At 37.1% G+C, this 21157-nt stretch overlaps 1 protein-coding gene across 2 annotated transcripts in view; it reads right to left on the reverse strand.

Moving 5' to 3' along the window:
• Positions 1-21157, reverse strand: part of thsd7ba (thrombospondin, type I, domain containing 7Ba) — a 1045844-nt gene that overhangs the window by 508530 nt on the left and 516157 nt on the right. For both annotated transcript variants that reach the window (XM_039757380.1, XM_039757379.1), the window contains exon 8: positions 2889-3089. In XM_039757380.1, coding sequence (XP_039613314.1) covers positions 2889-3089 — 201 coding nt within the window. The remainder of the gene's footprint in view (positions 1-2888; positions 3090-21157) is intronic.

Genomic DNA, 21157 nt, shown 5'->3' on the forward strand with positions numbered 1-21157 from the left:
CGACTTGATAATAATGCACTGCTAGTGATGATAAGTGAGACAGGCATGCTTCGATTTTTATAGTTTCTGGAAACTGACTCTAAAATTAGTTTTGCAGACAATTTCACAATTGCAAAATGCAAATTTAACTTACATTTTTGATTGCTTTAAAGGTTTCTTTTTGAGCGGAGCACAAAGAATACTACTACTTAAAACCTCTTTCACAATGCCAGGTTTACCTGTGTTCTTTTCTGTAGCTGCATAAAGCATGTAATCACAACGGTAAAGCAATTCTCTTCGATCCTCTTAACATCAGTACAATAGGAGTTCAATGTGTTTTTTTAGACAATGTGAAATGCTGCATATTTCCCACAGGAAGACACATCAAAATGCAATGTTTTGTGCAATACTGTGTTTACTTCACAGATAAAATTAGTACATGGAAACTCAAACACCCCAACCCCTTACCTAGCAATTGCCTTATCCTAGTGTAGAATAAGCAAACTTCCAGTGATTTCTCTTTTCCTCACTAGAATCTTTATTTCAATACTAAATGACAGGGACATGCATGTGGAATTAATCCATGAAAACACTTTCCGGTAGGAAAGAAATGATTTTGTCTTCTGTGAATGGCTCCCATTGCACTGAGAGCAAAACACAATGTATTTCACAGATTGTTCTGCAAGGTAAAATGCGACAGTATGCTTCGCTGAGAATTCAATTTTACACAAATCGTTTTGCTCATTTCTATGTTCTGCACTGGCCACAGTGACTGGAAACATACGAAAAATATGTAGTGAAGCGTACACATCTGCGTAAATTCTCTAAAGATGCATTCTCTGTGTGGCATTAAGAAATCCAAGAAGTGTCCGTTTTCTTTAAAAGTCTTTGAGTGTTAACTAAATCAAAATGGTCAGTTCTTGGATTTCTTAAAGCCAAGCCCACATACAGAATGAATCTGATTTAACATAGATCATCAGATATTGTTACTGATATTACGATTAAAAAAGCAATGAATTTGTGCACAAACTGTCCTGGGCCCCTTCTAGCCCCGAGCACAGGAAAAATATTCCAACTTCCCAGTTGATCACCCTGGTGCACATGCGCACCTACCTGTACATTCACTTTTTGAAATGGCTAACTACCCATATATTCAAATTTTAGGGATGTACAAGGTGAGCCAAAAAGGAGAACCACATTTCAAACGTTTATTCTACAAAAAAAAGATAAAATAAATCTCAATACAACACAAGAAAGGGTATGCAAAATAGATTTGTTTTGCTGTGTTTTAAAAATGATGTCTAAGGTGGTGGCCATCATTAGTGATACACTCTTTAAATGCTTGCATTACTCATTCGGCCATTTCAAGGGGAATAGGGATGATTTTGTGGTGAATAGGATCCTTGAGGGCTTCAAGGTTTTAAGGTCGGTGTGTATACACCTTCAACTTGAGATAGCCCCACAAGAAGAAATCACACAGAACGAGGTCAGGCGAATGTGAAGGCCACCCAACATCACCACGCAGGGATATCAGCTTCTCTGGAAACATCTCCCACAATACTTGCATGGATCTCTGCACCAGTTGAGCTGTAGCTCCATCTTGTTGAAAGCAGGCATCCACCACATCCATTTCTTCCAATTGGGGCTGAAAAACGTTCTCTAGCATTTCAATGTAATGTTCTGAAATGAAGGTGACCATTGCTCCCCCACCTCAAAAAAGTAAGGGTCTACAATGCCAAATTCTGCAATGGCACATCAGACTATAACATGCTCATTGTGCAGGAGTCTCTGATGAAATTCACGAGGGTTGATTTCAGCCCAAGAGTTAAAGTTTTGCTTATTTATGCAACCATTCAAATGGAAATGTGCCTCGTCACTGCACATGACAAAGGCATCTTGATGAAAGGTTTGCAGAATTTTCGCACACAACTCTCTACGGCTCTCCCAGTCTCTCTCAGTGAGTTCCTGCACTACCATCATTTTTTATGGATGGAAATGAAGGTCCTCATGCAAAATCTTCCTCAAAGATGTGTCGGAAATGCCTAAGGCAGAAGCATGTTTGCGTACTGAACGTCTAGGCAACTGCAAAATTGATGCCCTTACAGTTTGGATGTCTTTAGGGTTTCGTACAGTCCGAGAATGGCCTGGAGATGTTCTGTTCAGTGTTGTACTCATCTTTATAAATTTAGCCACCCACTGAAGAATTGTTTTCTGATTTGGGATGTCACCGTTAGGAAGAATGCTGAAGTGTATGTGGAAGATGTGTTGCTGTGTTGTTTTATATAGAACATTTTCATACAAAAAAATGTAGCTCAAAGTGCTTTACAAAATGAATAGAAATATAGAAGACACAATAAAAAATAAAAATAAGTCAACATTAATTAACATAAAATAAGTAAGATCCGATGGCCAGGGTGGACAGAAAAAACAAAACAAAAAAAAAAAAAACTCCAGACGGCTGTAGAAAAAAAATAAAATCTGCAGGGATTCCAGACCAAGAGACCACCCAGTCCCCTCTGGGCAATCTACCTAACATAAATGAAACAGTCCTCTTTGTATTTAGGGTTCTCATGTAAGGACTTGATGATGATGGTCACGTAGACTTCTGGCTTTCAGTCCGTCAATGTTGGAGCATCATGATTGGTAAGGTGTGATTAAAAGCATAATGTAAAAATAGTCAAAACTCAATTCCATATTAAACTGTAGCAGTAATTTAGCAATAATTTTTTTTAATTATGCAACAAAAACTCTGTATTCTACTTGAGGAAGAATTCATAACAAATTCAAGTGATTTTCCAATAATATATGAATTAAAAGAAAGCACATTACAATTCACATAAAAGGGCTTAGAATTTAAAACAAAAAAAAAAGGTTTAAAATAATGAAAGTCAAAAGGAAATCTCACATACCTTCAATATCCTTGCACACCACATTTTGCTTTTGGGTCCCCTGTCCACATGTATCTTTATTCGGCTCACAGGGATGTTTCTCTGTCACATGCCATTGATAACAGATTGGGTCCTCACAGGGAATAAATTCCACTAGATGTGGGCAGCTGTCTGAGATACCAGTGGGCTCCTGAATCACTCGCCGCCTTCGAAATCTGAAGCCTAAAAAAAAATTGTGTTCTATTTAATACAATGAGTCAAAAACAGAAATGAATGTTACATTTTAGACATTGAAAAATGTGCCAAAGAAATAAACACATGTATTCTGTTAGCACAGAGACCATATAAAACAAAGTACAGGGCAAAATAATAAAAAAGAAAAAAAAATGGCTTTGTTGTCTTGACTGGCTGCAGTTTTGAGATTTGCTTTTTATCAATTAACATGATTTTCCTATCTTCAGAAATATATCTTTCTTGCTTCAGCATTTGTTCCACATTTTTTTTGCCAGTGAATGTGTTCAAGAATATCAACATTAATCCCCTTGGGGATTAATAAAGTATCTATCTATCTATCTATCTATCTATCTATCTATCTATCTATCTATCTATCTATCTATCTATCTATCTATCTATCTATCTATCTATCTATCTATCTATCTATCTATCTATCTATCTATCTATCTATCTATCTAATAAAAAGAAAGCTGTCTATGTGCCTGTGTAATTCCTATGTCTCTGCCATTCCAAATGATGACTCATCACAGGCAGTTTTAGCAATGGAGTACCTTGCATTTTATGCTTTTATGAATCCCATACCAGGGGCATATAACAAAAACAGATTCATTGCATGGTGCACTGCAAAAGTTAACGCTAAGGTCTTCATTGATTACTTTGATTTCTACCCATTTTCAATGAGTACCACAACTAATTTGCAATAAATCTGCATTCATTGGCCCTTCACCTAAAGAGCTCATTTTTATGAAAAGGCGCCACTGTCTTATCTTAAACGCCATTGATTTCATCAGATAGAATTGTTTTCATGCTGCATTTTTCAAAGTAGGTAGGATCGTAGAATTAATTTTCAGACAACCTGTAGAATGTCTCTAAGCAGTCTGTTTACCAGTTAAAGGTCCTACTTGCTTATGATTCTCTTCAATGTACTCAGTGGAGCAAAGAATGACACCAAGAGAAGGTTCATGGCCTTCTGTATGTTATGTAAGATGCAATTACACAATTTAGCTGGACCAGACAACTACCCTCTCCATCTATCTTTTAATTTCCAGCCACCCACTTTGAATAGTCTGCTGGCAAACAAGAGAGAGCAACTGCTAGATGTTATTAGCAACAGACCAAGAGATGTGCTTAGTGTTTGAGACAGAAACGAATAACAAGGTTTCCTTAATAATCAGTGAGTTGCTTATCCAAATCCAGAGTGCTGAACAGTTACAATAGTCAAAGAAATTGCCACGAGTCATTAATAAGAGCACAATAGTTCAACTGGAGCCTGAGAGTCGAACAGTGAGGTGAATAGCTGTAAGTCATTACCAGAAAATTTGAATTTAAAGTACCTTTGGTTGTTTACAGATCCAATCCATAATCTTGGACAAAGAACTAATGGTGTTATGCAGGAATTTATATTCATGACTATTTTATAGTCATGGTGCTTCCTGGCAGGTGGTCCTTAGCAACCGTGCTATGCTTCCTGGCAACCCATTAACTACTTTCTTAAACTATAAAATGATGGTGTGATTCACTTGAGAAAAAGTGAAAAAAAATCTTTCTCAAACAAAGATGTTTAACAGTTTGAAAGCAAAAGTCAGTTTCATTTTTATGTCTTCTTTTATTTAAATCCCAGGAAAAATTAATCTAACCTGTGGGCTGTGATGGCATTGTAGATGAGTCAAAGCCGACCCTGGAAGAAATCCAGCCCAGGGCTCTAATGATCACACTTGATTCACAGCAGCAGCATCGTAGGTGGATCGGGGTGACCTCCCTGACCCCTGTTCTGGTGATCATGTTTAATTCAGTAAGTAGGAAAATCATTGACAATTGCACTTGATTCATGTAATATTCTTGTGATCACATGGGACCCTATCCCCCATTTTCACGATTGTTTTCAATTAATCAAAGAGGAAAACCATTGATGATTGCACTTGATTCCTCTTTCCCACTGATGCTTTGGTGAGTGTGGAGGAACCTCTTCAACTCTGACGACCGCATTTGATTCTCCAAGGAGGACCACCCCACTCCCCCTGCTCAGATGATCACGCTAAATTCACATCCTGTTGTGTCGTGAATACTCTTGCAAAGGAAAAACTGGGTCGTGACACCAGAAAGGTTGAGAAACACTGATCTAAAGCAAAGAAAGTATTACTAATGAGAGCCCAGTGGATTTCCCATTTTTAATTCGGTAGCATACTGTATAGGTGACTGCAATGAAGTTTTCAAATAAATAAAGAAATCGTCTTAACTAGATACAAAACAAAGCAAATCAATTTATTATTTTTTTATGAGTTGATGTACTATTAAATCAATGTAGATGAAAAAGACATTTTGGACATTTATTAGACTCTGAGTCCCAGAAACTTCAATGCTGAACACGGTAGATGAATCAGTGGAAAATACTAAACACTGGTAGAAAAATAGGTTCAGATCCAAGCTTAAGGCACTTTGCGAAATTTCTTCCCATGATTTTTGGGGTAATTCAGTGTCTTCCAACATGCTGAGGATGTGCATGTCAGGTCAATTGGAGAGCCTAAACTGGCCTGGTAATACGAGTGTGACTTTATCAGCAATAGTTCCATGTGATGAAATTACTTGATTTCTACCTTTTTCTCAATGCTGTATTAATAGGCTTCAGATGGGCTTTGTCTCTTTCTTTGGGCTAAGTGGTTTAATAAAATGCATGGATGAATGATCCGTAAGATGGAATCTTTAAATTAGCCCAATGTGGGAAAGTGCATGAGTGCTGCTCTGGATTAGCGTCTGAGCAATAGTTGCTTCTTTTTTTACAATTCACTGTTGTCAGGACCCTAAAACTGAATAGAATGGGGTCAGTCAGTATGGAAGGACATCATTAGAGACACAGCACAGCTCAAGGCTGTCATTTTCCAAAATGTACAGAATATTGCTGGAAACGTTTTGTTCATCTTTCATATGTAAGTAGACTGTCATATGCAAATCTTTTTGGTAGAATGAAGTTAACCATCACTGGTTTTACAGTAAATGGAAATGTAGCCTTGGAAAGTTTTAGTGGAGGAGATTATTAGGTGGCTGAGAAATCAATACAGATAAAATGAAAAAACACGGATTCAGTGGCAGGAGGTTTGTTTTCTGATTGAAGCTGGAAATGGTCGTGTAGAAAAACAAGCAATTTGAAGAGCTCTCTGAGTGAATACTATTCAGCTTGCATTTGCATAAAGTACAACTGGCGGCAACTTGCTAAACATTTAAATTAATAATCTTGTTTAACTACAAATAAAGTGATAAATTGAAATCTCATTATAGTTGCTGTGTAGAAATTAAGGAATAATTTCTTGATGATTGAAATTTACTGCTCTAACTTAAAATATTGTAGTATAAGTGTAGGTATTGTGAGTTTTCCTAAACTGCAACATTATAGTATATAGAGTATTCACTTTTCAAGCATCAAACAACTTGATTCCACAACATTGACTTCTTCATATAAAAAATAAAAAAGTTAATAGAAATATAATTGCTAAGACGCTCTGTTTGTTCATTCCATAGCCTTCATTAGCTACAGTATATTGCATTTGAACATTGAAGCAAACTTTAGTTGCTAACAGAATTATTGTATGAATAATGATGATATAATTTTTTATGCTGGAATGGTTATTGATTTACCCATTTATACTGCTATATTTAGCTCAGACTCCTGTAGGGTTTAATTAGCTACTATAAAGCAAAATACAGGTTTACGCATGTATGTTTAATTATGATGAGTGACAGCAGTTATTGAAAAACTGCTGGACTGCATTATTGAATGTGAAAGAGCAACCATGTAGCTATATGCTGAATTACATTCACCGACTTTGCACACACAATATTTGGCATTATTTAAAAAGTGGAAAGAAAACATTAAATCGCTTATTTGCAATTATTTATTAAAAATTGGAGTGTGGTAGCAAAACATAAATCTTCAAGAATTAAGTTAATTTTGATATAGCAAAATATTATTAGGCATAGATAGATAGATAGATAGATAGATAGATAGATAGATAGATAGATAGATAGATAGATAGATAGATAGATAGATAGATAGATAGATAGAATGTATTATATGTCAGATAGAAGTGCACATTATTGGAAGACTATGGAGGTGGGGGTGCAGACATTATGGTGTGGGTTTTAGCACAATGGGGAACTGGGCACATTGTCAGAAGATTCTGCAATCTAGAGGTAAGTATAGTATAATATTTGGGTGGCAGGTGCACTTGATAGATAGATAGATAGATAGATAGATAGATAGATAGATAGATAGATAGATAGATAGATATGAAAGGCACTATATAATAGATAGATAGATAGATAGATAGATAGATAGATAGATAGATAGATAGATAGATAGATAGATAGATAGATAGATAGATAGATAGATAGATAGATAGATATTAAAAACTGTCAGATATCACCAAAACTACCAGCAAGTGTAAAAAAAGTAAATACACAAATAAATGTGTCCACAGTCTATTTAAAATGTTAAAATGGTAGAAATACTGTATATTATAAAGTCTGAGGGTAGATGGTAGAAGTAATGACTCTGTGTGCTCACGGTGCTCCACTGGCTGAACAGAATGACATATACAGTAGATGTGTAACACATTGTTCATGATAGGCAGCAACATAGCCACATTCTTTTGTCTCTCTCTCAGTTCAAAACTCCAAAGCTTTCAGACTAATCTCCACAAAAGAACTCAGCTTCCAGATTAATATATTAAGTTTGTTTTTGTTGTGAATGTCAATATTATTATAATTATGTTCTGGTCCTCTCTCAGTCTTACTTACCTTTTCTATAAATTATTTTTGGGCTGTGGTTCTGTAACAATTTCAACATTAGAACATTAGAACATTTGCTATCTCTAAGGAAAAACGTTTCAGATTTTCCATTATGTACCTTATTTATCACCCCACTATTTTGTTTAAAGACTATTTTGTGAACCAGTTGTCAAGATGCTAGCCCCAGTTGCAGAAGGTGTGTTTTGAGCAACGGGATGTCACATGTGACAACATTCGCACAACACATTATATATGGTACAATGCATTTTTTATTATGCAAGTTTTGGTTAAAAAAAAAAGAAATTCAACGTATCATGCCACTTGGTTCTAATTTTACTGTTTTGGTTTTATTGCATGTTTTTTTCTTCTACAAGTTTGCTTACTGATTTCAGCTTTATTTTCGATCTCTATGTCTTCCTAGTAACAACTTTAAATTTGGTGTACGACTTATTTTCATTTCCCTCTCCCAATATTCTCTTCATTTCATGATACCCTTCTTATTTAACACTTAATACAATGGCACTGTTACAGCCTCAGACTAATGAAAACAAATGCAGAAATTTTCCAAGCACACCAAAGTACTTAAGTCTCCAAAAGGAAATGTAGTCAACTCTGAACCCTGTTTTTAAATTGGCTTCTATGGTTGCTGCCCAATCATATTCTGTGTATAAGGGATTTTCTTCAGATGCTGTACACAAACAAGACATGTCTGGTAGTTGAATTGATGACTTACACTGGTTTCGTACAAATAAGTTTGCTTGTGTTTACAATTACACACTTCGTGAAATGATGGATGGTTTTCAGTAGCAGTTTGTAATGTGGGGTGCTGGGGCTCTGCCCCTTCCAAATATTTTAAAAACTCTGCTTAAATGATTCAGGTAATGTGAAAAAATCATAAAATTAATTTGTTTATTTGCACAACGTGCCTGGTGTCAGCGCATGTCAACATCTATTAAAAATTGGTTCTGACTTGTATTTGTTTAAATTCTGTCTGAATACTTATAATTCCTGAGTGAACAGCGGTGGCCAAATGAGAGTGTATGTAAGTTCTTGTTGTTCTGGCAATCAGGTGACCTGAGGCTGACCTTTAATTGGTTAGTTTCAGATTTTTCCGGGAACACAGCTCTCTACAGCAAGTGTAGAATAAAATTAGGGTGGGAATGAATCTATGGGGATAGTATATGATAAACTGGGATGCAAGACTTGAGAAAATTCAGAGGACTAGTGATTGTATGACATGGATTTATGGAATATAGTGAAAGTGGCCGAGGACTGGACACTCTATTAGCAGAGGTAGAAAAGATTTGGATTAGACTTATGCTATGAATGTATTATACGTCAGATAGAAGTGCACATTACTGGAAGACTATGGAGGTGGGGGTGCAGACATTATGGTGTGGGTTTTGGCACAATGGGGAACTGGGCACATTGTCAGAAGATTCTGCAATTTAGAAGTAGGTATAGTATAATATTTGGGTGGCAGGTGCACCTGTTCCTTTCCACATCTATAGGGCAAGTTATGGGAAGAATAAGGGGACTGTGGATGTTATGCACGGAAGGTTTGGAGCACAGAAGAAATGGGAAAGCTGGCATCAGATTGGGCAGCATACTAGAAAGGCTATAATACATTTTAATAATTCTTTGCATTTATATAGCGCTTTTCTCTCTACTCAAAGCGCTCAGCAATTGCAGGTTACGGGCCTTGCTCAAGGACCCAACAGAGTAGAGTCCCTTTTGGCATTTATGGGATTCGAACTGGCAGCCTTCTGATTTTAGCCTAGATTTGCCCTATGGGTCTGGTACTGGACAGGCCAAGATGTGCACTGGCACTATGATGAGAACCACAAGAGCATGTGGAATGACCAGATAGACAGATGTGAAAGGTGCTATATAATACATAGATATGAAAGGCACTATATAATAGATAAACGCTGCTTCAGTTTGTTCCACCAAAAACTGCGCCTCCACCCAAATTTTTTCCACCAGCCGCCACTGATATTTTTAATAAACTAGCCCAGACTTTTGAGCATGGGTATCCTTTTCTAGTCTGGCTTGTCATGAATTGTTAGTCTCTGTGTTGCTCAAAATTACTAAGGAAGGCTCCATCTCTACAATATGCTAAGTGGTATAAAAAAATGGGTGGATGAATAATACAACTTGATTCAGGAAATTAATAATAACGATAAATTACATTTGCAGTATAGCCTATAGTTACTTTTCTTGCTACTCGAAGCTCTTTATAGAGACAGGAGAACCATCTCAACAGTCACCAATTGTGTAGCACCCATCTGGATGATGTGACGGCAGCCATTATTGCGCCAGTACATTCACCACACGTTAGCTAATAGGGGTGAAGGGGTGAGAGAGTGAGCCAATTAGAGACAGGGGATGATTAAACAAATTGCCACTCAAACAATAACTTTAAAATGCTCAGTTTCATTTTTGATTTGAAGCAATACCAAACAGTTTTCAAACAGACAGCAGAATTAAAGACAATTTTTAAAAATAATAAAATATCTTAAAAGCACTATATTATAGTTACATGATTACAAACAATATCAAGGATGTGTCCTTCATTTCTGGATTTCCTCTGCAAACTGATGTGTTCCTGGTGTTTGCACATTCTAACCATGTCTGTGTGAGTTTTTCATTGGGTACTCCTTCTCCCTCCTTCATCCCAAAGATGTGCATGTTGTATTAGAGACTTTCTAAAGTTGTATGCCTCGATATGTGTGTGTGAGTGGGCCCTGTGATTAATGGGCGTCCCACCCTAGGTGAGTTACTGCTTACTATAACTCTCAGTGCAACCCTGAAAAAAAAATATTAAGCTGTTAAATGGTAGCTTCTTTGTTGAGGGTGGTTTCTTGATTTCCATGATCTGATGTTGCTGGGATTGGTTCCAGATCTCGATAGATAGATCTCTGTTGCTAATTGTCTTGTCTCAACCCGTTGAGAGCAACAGAGCCTAAGAGACCCACTCCTTCCAGTCCAGACAATATAAAGAAAGTTGTTCCTGGAAGGAGGTGTCGAATTTGGACCTGTGTGCTCAGTTGTCTGGAACTTCTCCAAAGCCTGACCATTACAGAAAGGACAACTAGAGTGTGACAAGCGGCTATTGCCTGCTTTCTGTTTAAGAAGTATTATTGTGCGTCTGTTTTTTTTTTGTTTTTTTTGGCAAAGTAAATGGGGTTTTCCCAGTTGGCAATCCAACTATTATGGGACTTACTCTGCCTTCTCATTCGCCCCTACATTACACACACATTATGGTTAATATCCCCAAAAATGTTTTTAGAATGTTGTTTACAAAAAACTGGATTGATTGTCTGTTTTATAGTATAATTGAAATAATGTTTACCTCGAGTGTTATACTTTAAATAAGGAAATATTTGATAATTAGATTTTTTTTCAAAACTGCTATGTAAATCCAGGTATTGATGTTTTATTATTTCATGTATTTTAAATCTCTCTTAGAAATGTTGCATCAATTGTACTTTTGATAGGACTGTGTTTTATTTATTTAATGTGATTTTCATAGCATTGAATGTCTGATGCCATTGTTATAACTGTTTTATTATAATGTAAACATTTTCAATATAAATAAATTAAATCAAAACTATTAAAACATAATATTTTAAAAAATCTCTATAACACCTTGTATTGATATAAGTCATATCATTAATAAAATACATTTCGTTTCATTCTTTCTCATATATCTACTGTGTAACCCATTAATCCAATTTTAGGGCTGGTGAAAAAGGCTTTTCCTAGTAAATCATAGTTGTTATACAATTCATGTTCACTTTGGAATTTTCAGATGAAATGCAATACAATTCACCTTAAAGTCTGGAGAAGCAATTTCCTTTTATTCTTTCTATGGACCATTTTATGCAGGTCAGCAATAAGCCTGGCCCATTATTATGTCTAATAGAATCGTTGCTTATGCACTTTGGTCAAGACCAATTGGGATCAAAAGGATCCAAGAGAAAACACACGGTCCTGGGGGAAAAAATGGCAAAACAATTTACAAGATTCTTGCAAGCCATTTTCACAGCTAAATCCTCGACTTTCCCACATCCAATAAGATGTTAATAATTTAGCACGTCTGTAGCCGCATTATGTTTAATCAACTGTACAGTGAATGCATGACTTTATTTTTGGTCCACTTCACATATCTTGTTCCCTGTTAGTTCCAGTTCATTGCATTTTTCCTACATAAATTTAAGAAAGATCTTGAGTGCTGGGCTCTTTTAAAATGTCACTCTCTTAAAGCTACTACCTTTACTGCTTTATAAAACCAGCTTCAGAATTAGTCAATGAGTGCTTATTAATCTTTTCAGAACATAGGAGACTTAGAGACTTCAAGAACATGTTTCAATGAGGAGTGGCAAAAATATACTTCATGAACAAATAAATATGTAGAATTATCACAAAATGTAATTATTGAGGCATATAATTTCAGTGTGGCAGCCTTATAGACAAATCTAACAACAATTAATTTAGGTTGGTGTCTTTCTATTTGTTTCAAAATGTTGTTATTAATTTAAAATCCCAAATCTACATTCAAAACTGTGCAGACAACCCTCATTGTAACAAACAACAGTTGTAATTGTCTGTTTCATGAGATGTCTGCCCCACTTCTGCCTGCGGGCCTCTTTCTAATTCTGGACAGCTAAAACACTCAGATATTTTTAAATCATTTGAAAAAATGTTTTTATCCACATTACAGGTAAATTAGTGTTTAGTGAAATAGAAAACTGAGATCTTCTAAAAACAAAATAATTAAAGTTTGAAAGTCAGAGAAAAAGTGTAATATATCGTTTTAGAGAAGCTTGTTACCAGAGAACAGCTCTGCTCAAAATGAAAATGAGATATAACACAGGCTGTGTCTCTGTGAGCATGTGGACTTGTGTGTGAGCTGCATCTTATACTACCAATTAACTGAAAAATATCATACATCTTATAGCCAGTTCTACAATGTCAAGATAAGGATGCTAGTTCATACTCAAACCCATGATTTTCACTGATAGGACCGGATCTTGGGGTCATTTTCAGTAAATTGCCACCTACTCGCACCATCCTAAATGAGCAGGTATCTATCTCTCACTGTGTAAAGGAAGGACAAAAGTCAAAGAGTACTTCATCAGAAAAGTAAACTAAGGGAAAGGCACAACATTAGAACATCTTTGACAGATTTTAAGCAGACCAAACATCAATAAAATGTGTGACCTAGTGCAAGAGATAAAAGCCTGGACACCAGGCTTGGAGTTAATATTAGCTAGCAGAAAGTGAAGAAAAGTTCAACTGGGACTGAAACATTACATGTTGTGGGATTTTTGAGCTCTTTTGAGACCCTGCCCAATGGTGTTGCACAGCGAAACTCGATGGATACGTCTGTAGAGGGTTGCTTGTCCATCACCGAGGCAACCACAGGTTTGCCGTGCCACCAAAGCAACTGTAAGTTCACAGCCTCCCCACATAACACGTCTGTCACCTGATGGGTGATTTGGGGAACATTATAGCCCGGCCACTAATGTGGCTCTGTCCCTGCTCATTTGCAGTGTCTGTGTGTTTTGAAATGGTAGCTCACGATTTAAATAAATACCCTCACTGTTCCTGTTTTGCTGCGAATAAAATCGTTTTTATTCCTGTTTGGTTGGGAATAAAATCGTTTTTCCTGAAGCCTTTGTACTCAGCGTCCTCTCTCGGGTGCAGTACAGTGACTCATACTTTACAATTGATTAGACCCTCATTTGTTTAGTAAATGCATCATCTACATGGCCTGTGATTTAATAGCAGCTGGTATACTGTACTCTTTACAAATCAATAGGGAGTGTTGTGGGTACATGGATTCCAGGGGGGCACAAGGATTTTTGGTGTTTGGCTGATTGTGCTGAGTAAAATATCTAATTTCAGTTTTTGATCCCAGTCCATCTGTGGCTGTGCATGAAAGTGGTGTCAAACATCAAAGAACTGAAGGAGTGTTGTATAGAAGAGCTGGCAAAACTTCCTTTAGTACCATGTAAGAGACTGAAATATTCATACGGAAAACAGGTTATTGCTGCTGCTGTTGATATTGTGTTATAACACAAGACTATGTGTTATATATTTTGGATTTTGTTTAGTTGCTGACCATTTCCCTGTAGCTTTTACATGGCTTGTGGCTGCGTCTGCTGGGGTTGCGACCCACAGATAATTGTGGTGGTGGGATTAAAAGGTCACCCAATTCACCATGTTCTTGTCCGAACTTCAGATAACAAACCATGCTTCATGCCTTTGTTAGGAATATTTATTTTTTGATCTCCAGGTTTCTGACTTTAGCCACAGTCCATTCTTAGACTCAGAATATTAGTTTCTCATTTCGGTTTTGAATCCTCGGTTTCCTCAATTACCTGGTTCTGACCCTTTTTCTGTCTTTAATCCATTTACTTTTAAACCATGTCAACTTGTTGACATAACAGTATGCTACTACAAATTTAATTATATTAAGTACCTACAACAACAAACTTGAACTTGAATGAAAGGTGACACTACAAGTTACTGAACCATAGGGTGCACTTACTTTTTTACTTTTTCCATATGTTCTCTTTTTCTTTTGAATTAATAGTGATAAAAGTGTTGTCTATTAGCTGAGGATTGATTTATCTACATTTAGGACTCAGTGAGGACTAGAAGACTGTTATTAATATTTTTGTATTTAGTTTTTATGTTACTTATTAGTATTGATCAGTGAATTTCGCCAAGTGTTATTCGCAGCGAATTTGCTTCGTTCACATTTGCCCTTGTACGTCTGATAATTCAGCCTATTTAGGGGAATTTTTTTATTCCAGTGTCCCATAATGCATTGCAAGGCCAGTGCAACATCCTCTGCAGCTGTAATAGGCAACATTGATGGGATGGCCCCCCGGCTATATAATTACAGACTCTGTGGGATGTGTTATCTGTGCTTGTAGCCAAATATGCAGGTCGATCTTCGAGTTCCACATCAGTATAAGAGAAGGAGGCACGTGCCCGCTGCATGCATAATAATTAGACATGTTGTGCGGTGAGAGTGAAAGCAAACCTTGAGGGAGCCTGACACACTCCCCACAAACACAGTACACTCTGTGAAATAATAATAAAAACAACAAAAAAATTATTAATATTTACAAGACATTTCTATCTTTTTGATAGAATAAATAATGCAAAGCATCAGCACAGATAGTTTGAAGAACCTTCAGCGTGACTTCAAAAAAATAGAACAAGCCAGCGGTTTCAATCTTGACACACCACTTTGAATTTTCTGCCTTTAAAAGACCTACATATTTGCCCCGACTTTCGACTACGATTTCGGCATTTCTAATTTGTTTCGATGAAATATATGATTGCGCCTCTTTGACTGCGTTCTTTCTTTTTTCATTTCACTGAGGCACGAGATGGTGCAGTGGTTGGCATTGCTGCTGCACAGCTCAGGTCACCGTTTTGGCCACAATAATCGGTCCTGCGTAGTTGGCAGACGTCTCCCAAGCCCTCAGGGACCATTTAAAGACAACTGTGCCATTATAATTCAGTCTAATCTACTTCAGTTAGTCCTTCCCCATTGACTTTAATGCATTTCACCAAGTTTGGCAAATATCAAGAACATTTCCATGATTGCAGAGAACTCATGGCAAAGCAAACTCAGCAATGTTCGCTCATCGCTATTACTTATGTTACTTCATTAACCCTTGTGTTACTTTGAATGCAAAGGGCCATTTCAAAGAGCATCTCTGACAACTGGCAGATTTGGACAGGAAATTCTTTAGTTTGGTTTTAAAGCTGTAGTGATGTAGCTGTAGTGTAGGCCAGGTTGTAAAAGGATTCTTTGACCCATTCACACAAACCAAGCTGAGGAAGGTTGTTAGGTTACAAAAAGGGAATTCTATCTCTCATATATTCCAGCTCTTTTTTGTTATTCTTGTTCTTCATGCTGCTGATGCCTAAAGAGAAAATTGAGATGCTAAGGAGACCCCCCAAGGGATGGGTCAGTTACATTTAGAGTGCACAGTGAAGTGTCTTAGTTTTGTTTTCATCTCTCGGAGTTGCTGCTCATCCTATGGATTGGTAAATTATATGTTACCGACACTCACAGTACAGTTTTCACTTTTCAATGTCAGCACCCTACTCTAAAGGAAGCCATTGCATAATTTTGTTCCGTGTTTACGTGGCTGCATTTAGTTTAAGACGATAGTGCTTGACTTTGCCGTAAAATAATGCAGCATATTTCAATTGCATATAAAGAACACAGCAGTGAACATTATTTCATAAATATTAAATTTATTGTGTGATTAGGTAAGGCTGTCACAATATTGGGAAAATATACAACTAGTCTATGAAGCACAGAATCATTGTTTTGTTCTTCTATAATGAAGATGTTAACAAAAGATGGAGAAGACCCCTCTGCAAGAACAGCTAAAAAAGAAATGCAGTTCTTTGTGCAAAAATAAACAGGGAAGAAGAATGTCTTGGGCAAGCAATGCAGTATAACCTAGTTTTAAATCTTCAGAGTTCAGAAACTACGAACTGAGAAGACCATCTTAAGCAAGTTCACTTTTATTTTTATTTTTGACAGGATTTCAGAGTTGTTAAGATGCAGCGTCTGAACCATTTGAATTCAAATTTATCAAGAAAATGTGACTTTTCATCCCTCTAGGTGGTACAAATCTTGACTTGTTCCATTCAAGTAATTGATACCTACAATTTTGGTTTAAAAATAATTCACTTTAATCCCCTCATAGTTTCATACAGAATACAGCACAGTCTGTACTCACTATGCCTTTCTTCTGGCATCTGCTTTAATGGTGGCACTGTCTTCTAATGCCTTTTCACTCTTTCTTGATTTTTATTCTTTTGATCATCTTTTCCATTAACCAGTATGTCAACGATTTCGCAAAATCAATTTAATAAATGTTCACAGACTGGCTTGCTGTGCCATGTGGGAAATAAATTAAATGGACATCCTAAGTTGTGCCTTAGCAGGACGACTAATGTCTTTGGCTCTTAAGAATTTTAAAATGAGGATAAATGAGTGGACACTCATTTGAGTACCAACAGGAGATTAATCTGAGGATCTCATCCAGCCCGTCTTATTTTTAACAGCCAGCCGGTCATGAAGGTGAAAAAGGCATCTGTTTCAAATATATGGATGGATACACTTTCCCCATTTTCAATAAAGAAGTGCCTTCCCAATTCAGCTCCAGGCTGCAAAGTTTGTTGTTCTTCTAATTACTTAAAATGAAATTACATTTAAAATGTGTTAGCATTCTTGGTCATTACAATACAAATGTAATTTACGAAGAGTGATGTATAATAATTCAGAATAAACTAGTCTCTGTTAACCCTTTTGACAGTATAAAGAGGTACACTAACAGAATGTAGCCAAGTATTTCATTGTTCAGGTTTGCTTTTATTTTTACGTGCTCAGCATATGACTTTCTCTACATATTTTTATCAGTGAAATATTGGAAACCATCATTTTTTAATGTGGAATAAAATTATAGTCATATCTTGGTGAAAAAATATATATTCTCCTTCCCTAGTTTTGCAGACGTTGATGTCCTAATGTTATGGTTAGAGAGCTTTTAGTCGTAACGTTCTTCTATTGACTGCATTTTGTCCATACAGTCAGTCAGTCAGTCATCGTCCAACCCACTATATCCTAACACAGGGTCACGGGGGTCTGCTGGAGCCAATCCCAGCCAGCACAGGGTGCAAGGCAGAAACAAATACAGAGCAGGATGCCAGCCCACCACAGTTCCTCCGTATAGTGCCTTTAAAATGTATTCAACCCCATGGAGGTTTTCATGTTTTACTTTTATACAGCACTGGATCATAATGGAATTGATTAGGTTTTGCTGTCACAATCAAAACAGATCTCTGCAAAGTGTTCTAAATTATTTACAAATATAAAACACAAAAATAATTGATTGCATATGTATTCACACCTAAATCATCACTGGAGCAGTCAAATGGTCTTAGACATCACAGAATTAGGGTGATGACTTCCAATAATTATAGTATAAAGGCACCTGCATGTGGAAGGGTCAGATTGTGGTGAGTCAGAGTGGCGGTCTATCCTACACAATGAAGACAAAAGAACATGCCAAGAAACTCCATGAAAAAGTGATTGAAAGTCAAGGGATGGAAGCAACAAAATATCCAAGTCACCGAAAATACCTTGGAGCCCAGCTAAATCAATCATTAATAAATGGAAGGTGTAGGGCACAGATGAACATGAAGAAAACCAGTGAAGGGGGCCACCAAGAGACCAGCAATGACTCTAAATGAGTTCCAAGCTACAGTGGAGAAATTAGAGTCTGTGCAGAAAACAACTGGGTGCTTCCTTAGTGAAAGGTTTATTTGAGCCTCAGCTAGAGCTTGCCAGAAGGTACGTGAAGTCAGCTGGAAGAAGATTGTATGGTCTGAGGAGACCAAATTTGAGGTTTTTGTCAATCAGACCAAATGCGGTGTTTGGTATAAGTAAGCCAAACATTGCATAGTATCAAAAATGCACCATCTACTTTGGGGTGCTTCTCTGCAGCATAAATACTGACTGGAACAGTATGTAGGGGGGTGAATACTTATGAGATTTATTATTTTGTATTTTACATATATAACTAATTTAGATCACTTTTGCAGAGATCTGTTTTCTATTTAAGAGTCTGTTGATCAGTGTTAAAAAAATCTAAATAAATTCACCGTAATTGAATGTTATATAATAACAAAGCGTGAAAACTTCCAAGCAAGTTGAATACTTTTTATAGGTACTATCATGTTTGTGTGCATGGGAGACAAATTAAGGACTCTGGTGATAGTAGTTACCTGCTGAACCAGGGGTTGGCACTGTTTGCTAATGACGTCTCTCTTCCTGACTCTGCAGAATGGAAGTCTGACAGCCATTCCACCTCTCACATCATTTCCATTGCCCGGCTCCCTGGACACACCCCTTCCTGCCTGGAGACCATATGATCAGGAATTCGTCAATCTTTGTGTTAGTTCTGCTTTGAACCCGCATCTGAAACCATGTTTCCTCAGTTTGTTGCATGCTTTTGTTCTTCTACAAACCTTCAACTACATGGCATCACCAGGGTGGTGGCCCAGCTCTATAGTAATGCTCTGTCTCCTCTTACAGTACTCTATATGACACGTTCTATTTTTTATGTATGTACTTATTTTTAATACAAATCTCTTTTTACCAGGAATTACATGATTTAGGTAATTTTGTGAAAACAGTTTAAAAGAAACTGTGTAGCAGCGGTATTTTACACCTTAAATTTACTGTGTCTCTGTACAGAAAATCTACATGTTCTACTGTTTATCGTGCAAAGTAATGCCAACAGAAAATCAATATCTGGTCAATTTAACACGATGGAGATTTCTGATATTGATTAAAAGGGAAATAAAACGCAAACTTCTAGTCTAGCGGAAAAGTTTCTTGTCCAAAGGGATTATTCTAAATAGCGGCCAAGGCACTTGGACACTCATCCATTTAATATTACATTACAGCATATTACAGATCACTGATGTGGAAAGGTTTGCCACATTTAGAAAGAGGAGATGCAGCATTTGGCTTGTCCTTAATTCTTTGATTTTTATTTGATTTTCCTCTTAAACCTTCATATATGCTCAACAGCCTCTTTTTTAAGTACACCTGCTTGTTAACACAGAAAGCATGCTCTTCCAAACAGGCAGGCGTGTGGCTGCTACTCAAGATAAACAACATGCGGGCATGGTCAAGAGATTTATGTGCTTTGTTGACCAAACATTGGAATGGTCCAGACACATAATCTAATCAACCATGACTATGGTGCAAGAGTTGGTGTCAGAAATGGTGGTTCCATTATCTCAGAAATACACAGAGAATGATTACGGTTTTGAGAATGGAGTGAAAAACAGCAAACATCCATTTCTCCAGCAGCAGTGTGCATGAAAGCACTTTTTATTGTGGAGAATTGCCAAACAAGCCCAAGCCAGCAGAAAGGCCACACATGTTTAAATAACAGCCCAACATACAACAGTAATGTACAGACCTTTCTGAATACGCAGTGTGAGAATTTGAAATGGATTGGGTACAACAGCAGAAGACCACACCAGCATCTACTCTTGTAAGCTAAGAACAGGAAGATGAGACTACAGTAGACAAATGATCACCAAAACTAGAAGACTGACGACTAGAAAAAGCACTCCAGTGTATTGTGTTCTGATTTAAGGATTCAGAGTTTTAGATTATGTTTTGGGACTCATTTACTTAGTATTGCTCTTAAGGGAACTCATTTGTACATCTTTGTTATTTATAGTTTTTTCTTTGTATTATTAAGTTTTCCATGAATAAATCATTGATTTTTAAAGATATTCTGTTTGATCTATAAATTCAAGCGGAGTGTTTGTGGTCATAATTGTCATAATTTAACTATATTTATAGCTGTTTTGCCAGAAACTGATTTTTGAGCCTGCTTCAGCTAAAGCCAACAGATACTGTAGTTCAGTCAGACGTCTGTATCTGTGGGTTCTACATCCATTGATTTAACCAACCATGGATTGAAAATATTTGCAAAAAAAATCAGAAACTTCCAAGATGCAAAATTTTAATTTGCCACATGCTAAACTGACTCCATGTGGATAAAGTGATGAAGTGATCAGTGGAGAGGGCTGGCAGGGGGACGAGTCAGGCTGATGCCCTGACCCCCCGCTCTCACCCCTCAAGGCTCAGTAATGATCGTTCCACCGTTTCACCAACATAAACCTTGTTATGGTTTTTATTTCAAGTTTGATCTTCCTCTTGGTGCTCTGCCAGAGGCCATGATCAATTGCAGAAGGGCCATTGTGAGGACCTCACTAAAGCACACAATCTGTAGTAGTGATGGGTGGTGTGTACAAACTGCAGGAACTTAACCAGTGCAAGCTCAAAGGCTAAAGGCTGGTTTATACTTGACACGTACGCATCACTGCAAAGGTACGCTAGGGTGGGCGTGACGTAGGTTTTGTCATCAGTCCTGGCACGTCTGTGACTGCATGCCTCCAGAATGCAACCGCGTGTCCCTGTGTGCATCAACTGAAAATATGCACTCATTGGAGGAACAGTTGTGTGAAGTGTTGCTACCCCATATGTACACAATCCATCATTAAAAGTACACAGCGACAACTGAATGTCTACAGATTCATGGTGAGAAATCGTCCAGACTTCAGGCAAAGATAAAAGTTTGTGCAGGCAGAAATGAAAATATCTGTAAGAATGATTTGAAAAGGTAAAGAAAAAGCCC

The sequence above is a fragment of the Polypterus senegalus genome, chromosome 6, assembly GCF_016835505.1.
Source record: "Polypterus senegalus isolate Bchr_013 chromosome 6, ASM1683550v1, whole genome shotgun sequence".
Classification (NCBI taxonomy): Eukaryota; Metazoa; Chordata; class Cladistia; order Polypteriformes; family Polypteridae; genus Polypterus; species Polypterus senegalus.